General features: G+C 42.8%; 1 protein-coding gene and 1 pseudogene across 1 annotated transcript; both read right to left on the bottom strand.

The window, feature by feature from the left end:
• Positions 1–1,647: 1,647 nt before the first annotated feature.
• Znf101 (zinc finger protein 101) lies at positions 1,648–8,734 on the bottom strand. Its single transcript, XM_087901181.1, has 5 exons — positions 8,586–8,734; positions 5,991–6,087; positions 4,740–4,866; positions 4,481–4,541; positions 1,648–4,095 (listed from the first exon to the last, which is right to left on the bottom strand). Exons 1-5 carry the CDS (start codon positions 8,732–8,734, stop codon positions 3,135–3,137), a joined length of 1,395 nt encoding a protein of 464 aa, XP_087757307.1. The 3' UTR covers positions 1,648–3,134.
• LOC148118271 (ferritin heavy chain pseudogene) lies at positions 1,818–2,545 on the bottom strand (annotated as a pseudogene).
• Positions 8,735–9,745: the final 1,011 nt, after the last annotated feature.

Genomic DNA, 9,745 nt, shown 5'->3' with positions numbered 1-9,745 from the left:
TTTTGTCAAATGCTTTTTCAGCATCTAGTGAGATGATCATATGGTTTTTTTCTTTCAGTTTATTTATATGATGGATTTCATTGATAGATTTGCGTATGTTGAACCAGCCCTGCATCTCTGGAATGAAGCTGACTTGATCATAATGGATAATTTTTCTAATGTGCTCTTGGATTCAGTTTGCCAGCATTTTATTGAGAATTTTCGCGTCGATGTTCATGAGTGAGATTGGCCTGTAATTCTCTTTCTTGGTTGTGTCTTTGTGTGGTTTTGGTATTAGGGTAACTGTAGCTTCATAAAAGGAGTTAGGCAGTGACTCTTCTGTTTCTATATTGTGGAATACGTTAAGGAGTATAGGTATTAGCTCTTCCTGGAAGTTCTGGTAGAATTCTGCATTGAAACCATCTGGTCCTGGGCTTTTTTTGGTAGGGAGATGTAGGAAGCCACCTGGAGGCACAGGTGGTCCTGCAGTTTGGAGGTATACAGGCCCATACCTGGCTTCATTCCTGCTGGTCAGGATGCGCGTCACAGGGAGATTTTTGATAACAGCTTCTAATTCTTCGCGACTAACAGGTCTATTTAGATTGTTCACCTGTTCTTGGTTAAACTTTGGTATATGGTACTTATCTAAAAAAATGTCCATTTCTTTTACATTTTCCAACTTTGTGGCATATAAACTTTCATAGTAAGATCTAATGATTCTCTGAATTTCCTCTGTGTCTGTGGTTATGTCCCCCTTTTCATTTCTGGTCTTATTAATTTGCATGTTCTCTCTCTGCCGTTTGATTAACTTGGATAGGGGTTTGTCAATCTTGTTGATTTTCTCCAAGAACCAGCTTTTTGATTCATTGATTCTTTGGATTGTTTTCTCTGTTTCTATTTTGTTGATTTCAGACCTCAGTTTGATTATTTCCAGTCTTCTAGACCTCCTGGGTGAATCAGCTTCTTTTTTTCTAGATCTTTCAAGTGTGCTGTTAAGTCTCCAATGTGTGCTTTCTCCGCTTTCTTTAATTGGGCACTTAGTGCTATGAACTTTCCTCTTAGCACTGCTTTCATAGTGTCCCATAGGTTTGAGTATGTTGTGTCTTTGTTTTCATTAAATTCAAGGAAGACTTTAATTTCTTTCTTTATTTCTTCCTTGACCCAGGGGTGATTTAGTAGTTGACTGTTCAGTTTCCATGAGTTTGTTGGCTTCCTGGGGGGAGCATTGTTGTTGAATTCTAATTTTAGTCCATGGTGATCTGACAAGACACAGGTAGTTACTAATATTTTTTTGTATCTGTGGAAGTTTGCTTTGTTACCGAGTATGTGGTCAATTTTCGAGAAGGTTCCATGAGCTGCAGATAAAAAGGTATATTCTTTCCTATTTGGGTGGAGTGTTCTATAGATGTCTGTTAAGTCCATTTGATTCAATACCTCCAATAGGTCTCTCAATTCTCTGTTTGGTTTCTGTCTGATTGACCTGTCCATTGGTGAGAGAGGAGTGTTGAAGTCTCCTACTATTAGTGTGTGTGGTTTGATGACCGCCTTGAGTTCTAGAAGAGTTTCTTTTACATATGTGGGTGGCTTTATATTAGGAGCATAGATATTCAGGATTGATACTTCCTCCTGATGAATTGTTCCAGTTATGAGTATGAAATGTCCATCTCCTTTTCTTTTTTTTTTTTTTGGTACCAAAATTCTTTATTTAAAGAAATGGTACAAATGAAAGAACTTAAGCGGATGTTTCGGTGCGACTTATAGAAAAGATAAAGGCAGACCGACATGCACGCACTGCCTCAGTGACCAGTAAAGTCACTTGTGGCTTTGGGGAAGTCAGCTTAGCTCTGATTACTATGTCCCAGGGTGTGCTTGTCAAACAGATATTCTGCCATGCCAGCTTCAGGAGCTCCCATCTTGCGCAAGTTGGTCACGTGGTCACCCAGTTCCTTGATGGATTTCACCTGCTCATTCAGGTAATGTGTCTCAATGAAATCACACAAATGGGGGTCATTTTTGTCAGTAGCCAGTTTGTGCAGTTCCAGTAGTGACTGATTCACACTCTTTTCCAGGTGCAGTGCACACTCCATTGCATTCAGCCCGTTCTCCCAGTCGTCACGGTCTGGTTTCTTGATATCCTGCAGGAAGATTATCACATGTATTCACTCATAGGTGGTTTTTAAACATAAAGCAAAGAAATCCGGCCTATAAACCACAATCCCAGAAAACTTAGACAACAATGAGGACACTAAGAGAGACTTACATAGATATAATCTACATGGGAAGGAGAAAGTAGAAAAAGACAAGATCTCCTGAGTAAATTGGGAGCATGGGGACCTTGGGGAAGGGTTGAAGGGGGAAGAGGAGAGGCAAGGAGGTGAGCAGAGGGGTTATGAGGAGTGGGCTCTGAGCAGTCCAGTTGCCTTCAAATTGTGTAGATTTATAAGGCAGTAGTCAACAGTCAAGGTGGCACGGGTGGTTTGGTGCTGTATCTGCTTGAGAGTTGTCTATAGTCCTATAAGTAACCCCTATAAACTTGGCTCATCAAGTTGAGCTCCAGAAGAATCATTTTTCGGTTCCCATTTGAGGTAAGTAAATATTTTTTTACATCGCCCCACACAACACTGTCTCTGAAACTTTGACAGATGGTGCCTTTACCACACTGTTGACATTCTTAGTGGTTTTAATGCATATGGAAGAATTGAAGAGATCTGCTTTACACAAAGGGTTTACATATGTACATATTTTACATTAATAGAGCTTTTTTCTCACATACAAGTTATATCTGAAGAACACATGTCTGAAGAACACTGATTTGTGACCTTCTGGCCATACAATTTACATCCAGAGGATTTCCTTCCAGAATGAGTTCTTTTTCTGCAACTGGCAAGTAGAGCATCTAACAGCTTTAGCACAATGTTCACAGTCACACAGCTTTCTCCAGTATATTCTTTCCCAAAACTGAAGATGCCTATCTGGAGACTTCACAAGAGTTTATTTCATAGGGTCTGCATAGTACATGAGTGATCTCATGTAATTGTAAGAACCCATGAAACCTAAAGCTTTTCCAACACTGTTTACACTGACAGTATTTCTTTTCTCCAGTATGAATTTGTTCATGACAGAAAATAACTGTGAAATGTAAAGGCTTTGGCATGTTATTTACATTCATAGGGTTTCTCTCCAGCATGAATTCGTTCATGTCTCTGAAGATGGCTGTGCCGTCTGAAGGCTTTCCCACACTGTTTACATTCATAAGGTTTTTCTCCAGTATGAATTTTTTCATGTAATTGAAGATGATAGTGACGCCTAAAAGCTTTCCCACACTGTTTACATTCATAAGGCTTTTCCCCAGTATGAATTTTTTCATGTAATGGCAAAGAACCAGGAAATCTAAAGGCTTTACCACATTGTTTACATTCATAGGGTTTCTCTCCAGTATGAATTTTTTCATGTAGAGGCAAGGCACCAGGAAATCTAAAGGCTTTACCACATTGTTTACATTCATAGGGTTTCTCTCCAGTATGAATTCTTTCATGTAATCGAAGATATTTGGGATATCTAAAGGCTTTACCACAATATGTGCATTTATAAAGTCTTTCCGTGTGTATTATTTCATGACTTTGAAGGGAAGTAGAAGAACTAAAGGCTTTACCACATTGTTTACATTCATAAAGTTTGGCCATAGTGTGGGTTCTTCTGTGTGTGTAAACATAGGCCTCTCCACATCCCTTGTATTGATAGGGTGTTTTTCCAGTGTAAGCTTCTGGATGTATTCCTAATGAATTTGGAAAACAAAAAGCTTTTAAACATATCTCACATTCACAAGGCCCATTCCCAGTGTGAGCTCCTCTACACCTTTGAAAGCTGGTGAGAGAGTTCAAGTTATATTGCTTGGTTCCACATTCCTTATGGTCATGTGGCTTATAATGAGGATGAAATGTGGCATGCCTACTAGAGGGTGAAGGACACATGGAAGCCTTTCCACTCACACCGGATTCACATAGTGCTAATCCAAGACGAACTGCCATGCTTGCATGGAGATCTGCTATCCACATCACGGTTTCTTCATTCTGACCATTTTCTGTACTCTCATGGGGGATCTCTAACACAGAACTTCTGAAAAAGGACAAGTATGTTAGCGAGAGACTCCTTATTAGTTTTATCTCATATACTGCTCCCAAAATCAGGTAAAAATGTGTGCTTTCTGATACATCTGAATCATGTTCTACTCAATGAATTGCTGGTTCTAAACTGTGGCTCCCACAGAGCTGTGACTAGAACAGTAGCATTCGCTGATGCAAGTTCCTACAAGTGTTTCCAAAAGCAAACCCTCTGGAAATGCTGGCCAGTGCTCTAACAGCCAGCACACATCCCGGCGCCAGGACATGGGCACGATTTTCCTAGCAATGACAGAACTCAAAGCTGTTTTTGTTTTCTTAAATTTTTGTAGAATGCGAAAACTTCTTCAAGTACCTTTGTTTCAACTTTTCATTCAAATTACCTTAGATTTCTTTCAGGAATTTTATAACAGTCTTCAACATTTTCTTCTTTCCATCTGTTTCCTAAAAGGAAGTCCCAGAAAATTAAGGATAAATTATTAGAAATCACTGAAAAGATTAGTTTTAACTTCAGTGTCCACAGTAACAATGCCTGATTTATCCACCACATTCTTCCCTTTCAATAGTCCAAATCTCAGAAGAGCATCGACACCAAGAGACACTTGCTCCCCAGTTTACAGAGTTTACAGATGATATCCCCACCTACGGCAGCGAGGTTCCTGCAGGTCTCCAGCATCACATCTCTGTACAGAATCTTCTGGGAAGGATCCAGCAAAGCCCACTCTTCCTGGGTGAAGTGCACAGCCACGTCCTCAAAGCTCACTGAGGCCTAAACATTGCACATACTTGATTGAGAAAAAGTTCACTCGACACTGGGATCCACACTCTTCCATGACACAGAAGTTGTAATGCAAGCAGTGAGGGATGAGGAAGGGAGCAGCCCTGTACCAGCACTCCTCCCAGTGGGCCCAGGCCCCGGATGTGCTGCAGCTCTTCCCAGTCCTCTTGTTACAGTGCATTTCTACTTCCCGTCTCAGAGTCCTTCCACCTGATGTTGGGAACAGTGTTAACACTAGCATGCCTGAGTGTATGTTTGTACACCATGTGTGTGTTCAAGGTCCATGGAGGTTGAAAGAGGCATTAGACCCTCTGGAACTGGAATAATGGACAGTTCTGTGTCACCGTGTGGATGCTGGGCACGACACCCAGCAGATGCTCTGAAAGAACATTCAGTTCTTTTTAACCTCTGAGCCTTTTCTCCAGCCTCAATGTTAAAACTGGATGGTGTAAATAACCTTAATATCTTGGTAGAGAAGGCAAGAATACAAATGATAAATAAATCACTATATCTTATGGCACAGTTCAATTACACTCTTAAATTTACATCTTGAGAAACCCTGTCTTGAAAAACAAAACAAAAAAAATTACATCTCAACAGAATGACATGAATTCTACAGTATACCAGGTGTGGACACCTGATCTTAAAGATTATCATTGCTAGTCAGACCTTCATTTTTCCAGATTTCTCCATATGATCAACCCATAGCCAATGTCTTGGTGATCCTCACCTCTGGGTCATCTCTAGCCTGACTATGTGTGCCTAACTCAGTGGCTCAAAAGTGAAAGTGGGATTCCCCTTCATGGTGGAAATCGGCTTTTCTAAGTGGGATGTCACAGTTTAGAAGTTGACACATGTAACCTTCAGATGAACTCTGTCACGTCTATACCTTTCTAGTTGATAGTCTGTACCACGAGGGCCCATGATGGGTCTTCTGTTCTCCATTCCCTCTGACTCGCATGTGGAAAGTACTTGCAACTGGGATATACTTCATCCTCAGACCTCATATGACTTTTCATGAAATGTTAACAAATGTCTTCTTACCCCAGATTGGGCAACAATGACATGAAACTACCCACATCTGCTATAGCAATGAGCTTATTGCTGTTACTTACAGGAGTGAATGAAAGCTCAACTCTGCATGGATAAGGACTCCCGAAAGCTGTCTCTGGTGGATTTCCTGTACCAGGGAAATTTTCTTTAGCATTTGTTAGTGTTTATGTTACTGTGGATGTGTTCATAAAGTACTGTGACTCTTGTTTTAGGAGATTCCTGAGCCTTCTAAGTTTATTTTTTGAGTGTTGTCCCTTCATGAGAAAAATACCAAATTACACAAAGAGATATAGTTTATGGTGAAAAGAAAAGTCATAGAGGAACGAATAATTCCAAACATTCAAACTAGGGAAAGTGAGACCTGCAAATCTGATAGAGAAATCCAGAATATACGCAACATAAAAGAACTTGCTAGAGAAACGGCTCACATTGTTCTTGCAAAGGACCTGAGTTCAATTTCCAGCACCCACATCAGGTAGCTCACAATTGCCTGGAACTTAACTTCTAGGAAGCTAACACCTCTCTGGTCTCCTTGAGGCCACATATACAGACACACGGACACACGCACATAAATAACATACATGTACACATGATACCCTTTTGCCTCCTTGAGCACAGACACAAATAAATAGTAAAATGAACACAAGCTTTACAGAAGGAACAATAATACCTGGAGATGAAAAACTATTGGTATAGAAATAGGCTCACTTCTTTGATAATAATAAAATAGCAAAAATAAAAGACAAGAAAATGACTCCTCACATTGAGATCAACAAAAATTATCCACTTAGGTAATAAGCATAATAAAATGAAAAATTTATGGATAAAAGGTGTCTAGGCTGGACTTGGTGGTCCAGCTTGTAACCCCTGGCTTAGGGAGGCAGAAACAGGCAGATCTGTGAATTTGAGGTCTGCCTGGTCTACATAGTGAATTCCAGGCCAGCCAAGAGCTATACAGTGAAACTCTGAGAAGTTGCATTTCTTTAAGAGAACAAGAACTCTTAAGTCCCTATATATGCCAGATGTGGTGGCAGACACTTCAACTCCAGAAAAGCAAGTTACTGAGGGAGATATCTAGTTCAAGTTCATTTTGCATCTTGAAAATAAAACAAAGAAAAACAAACATTTTATTTGATTTCCACATGAATGGTTTGTTCTTCTACTTTTATTTTGGTCTTTTGAGACAGAGTTTCTCTGTGTATTCTGGGCTGTCCTGGAACTTGCTCTGTAGACCAAGCTATCCTCAAATTCAGAGATCTGTCTCTGCCTCCCCGAGTGCTGAGATTAAAGGCGTGCACCACCACTGCCTAGCTAAAATCTGATTTTAAAAACATTTTTCTATGTGTGCTTATGTGGGCATGCATTTGCCATTGTGCATGAATGGAGGTGAAGGAACAAGAGATCAAAGAAATACTTGTGATTTTCTATTCTCTTTGATCATGTGGCTTCCAAAGATTAATCCCCAGGTCTTAAGGCTTGGCAATGGGAGCCCCCACCCACTGATGGATCCTGATGGATGAAGAATCTAAGTATTCTGTTTTATTTTCTTTTGAGACAGGTCTCACTGTAGTCCTGACTTGCCTGAAACTCACTATATACACATGGCTGACCTAGAACTCAGAAACCCATTTGCTTCAATCACTGGAATGCTGGGATGAAAGGCAAGCACCAACAAGCTCAGCAAGAATCTAAGTTTAAGTAAAAGGAAAATCATTGTCCTAGTCAAAGTCACCAACTTAGCAGTAAAATAAGATGGTAACACTCTGGATTGTACACTAAGGAACCTAGATTTGAAAATTGCTTTGAAAAGTCCTAGAATTCCAAGGATTAGAATACAGGAACAGCCTTTGGAAAGAGCAAAGCAGAAATTCATGGTTTACAGTTCAAAACTTGTGAAGGCTGACAGAGTTGTTCCATCTTGACAGGAGGTCAGAGAGTCTGAGCTTATTTTTTGCCCTCTTAAAGCTGTTGACAACAGGTGTGTCCACAAACGAGAGAGATTCTGACCTAGGGCGTGGTTAATTAGTATTCTGGGTATAGAGGTGGGTCTGCTCCACCTGGACCAAAGGTTGGAGAATTCAAGTCTATTCCTTATATCATGGCAATGAAGTCTGTTGCCTCCCTCTCTTCCCTTTTGGAGTGAAGTATATAAACATGTGGAAAATAAACCAGGCAGATTCAGTATTCACAGAATGCCCCTCCCGATGCTGTTCTGTGTTTCTGTCTCTCTTATTTCTTTTTGTGTTTGTCTGTTTAATAATTTGAATCCTCACGCTCCTACCCTGGAATGTACGAGGTTTGTCGAAGCTGGTCTTCAACAAAAACTAACTTCAAAGCAATTATCATCAAGGTAGGATAAGGCTGCAATGGGCCTAGAGAGTAATAGAGCACTCACCCAGCATGCTATGCATAAGCTGTTGCATTCAATCCCCAGACTGGGGAGGAAGCAGATTTTTCTTTAATAGAAAAGAAAAATTAAACTTTACTAGGCTCTGTGATAGAGCTCAGCTCCGACGAGTACTTGTAACACAAGCCAGACAACTTAACTGTGGAACGAGAGCAATCATTCCATAAAGTTGTTTTGTGACTTCACACCTGTCCTCACTACGCGCGCACGCGCGCGCGCGCGCACACACACACACACACACACACCACACCGCACTGCAGGGCGCTGGGGTAGCCGCAGGGATCCTCCACTCTGCCGACCCTTGAGTGCCGCTCCAAGTTTCTCCTCCCTGTCCGATCCTGGGGTGGTCCATGGCGGCCCCTCTCCTAGAACAGCCGCTGGCCGCAAGCCGCGCCGCATTTGGGGGCGTTAGATGCATGCTGTCACAGTCCGCGGGTAGAAGAGCGTGCGCGGGAGAAGTGAGGTGTCCGCAGACGTCCTCAAGGGGTCAGCGACCCCGCCCAGACTGGCGTCCTCGGTTCCCCAGCACGCAGCCCTCCAGTTACTGCTCAGTGCAGCTCTCCTACCAGCTGCCTGCCCTCCCATCACCTGCCTGGTGCTCGCGACTTTGCTTTTTAACTCTAATCTTCGCATGAAGCCGAACTTCCGGGGAGGACCCAGCACACAGGCTCCCGTGGCTCAGCCGATCGCTCCTCCCGGTCTGAAGACCGCGGCCCCGAGCTCACCGTGGCGCGGCTGCCCATCTGGCTGCCCATCTGGCCGCACAGCACTGGGTGGCGGTGCTCACAGCGCAGAGCGCGAGCTCCTCCCAGGGCTGCTCAGTGGAAAGCACAGCGGGACTGCCGGAAGGAGCCCGCCTCCGCCGCCCCCGGCGCTCCTGATTGGACAGCCCACCTGGAGGCCCTGATTGGCTAGGGCCGCGCAGCGAGTGACAGGCTGAGTGACAGAAGGGATCCCACAACAGGAGCCCCATTGACCGAGGCGCATCCTTCCAACTCTGCTTTCTGTCCTAGGAGACCTAGCATAGTCTGGGAGAGATTTACATAAAAGCCAAAACTGTCGGGGTCGTGCGGGGTACTTCGGTCCGTGGCGATCTCAAACACGGTTCGTATTCATCCTGGGAGGCTAGTGTTCACAGTCCATTTACCAATTTGATGTCCAGTGTAGTAGTTTCTTGCCTCGGGCCTAGAACTGGTTTTGGATCTTGAATCTGACGCACTCCATGGGCCTGGATCAGGCAAGCCAAAGATTTTGTTAGAGCGTGTCAAGTGGGACTTGGTGGTGCAAGTCCCTTTAATTCCAACACTCACTCAGGAGGCATAGACAGGTGGATCTCTGTGAGTTCTAGGTCAGCCTGGTTTGTCTACAGAGTAAGATCCGGCCAGCTAAAGTAGCACAAACTCTGCTCAT

This window comes from Myodes glareolus, chromosome 23 (genome assembly GCF_982192425.1).
Source record: "Myodes glareolus chromosome 23, mMyoGla1.1, whole genome shotgun sequence".
Lineage (NCBI taxonomy): Eukaryota > Metazoa > Chordata > Mammalia > Rodentia > Cricetidae > Myodes > Myodes glareolus.
Note: the sequence above shows the minus strand (reverse complement) of the source record. Positions and strands in the feature narration are given on the sequence as shown.

What these genes read in the sequence shown, in the direction of transcription:
- Znf101 (XM_087901181.1), bottom strand. Translation starts at nt 8,734, where the DNA reads ATGCGGCGCGGCTTGCGGCCAGCGGCTGTTCTAGGAGAGGGGCCGCCA. An exon ending in CCCCAGCGCCCTGCAGTGCG is followed by an intron (nt 6,088 to 8,585) that starts GTGTGGTGTGTG and finishes AACATAAACACT; the next exon opens with AACAAATGCTAAAGAAAATT. An exon ending in TTGAGCTTTCATTCACTCCT is followed by an intron (nt 4,867 to 5,990) that starts GTAAGTAACAGC and finishes TGCAATGTTTAG; the next exon opens with GCCTCAGTGAGCTTTGAGGA.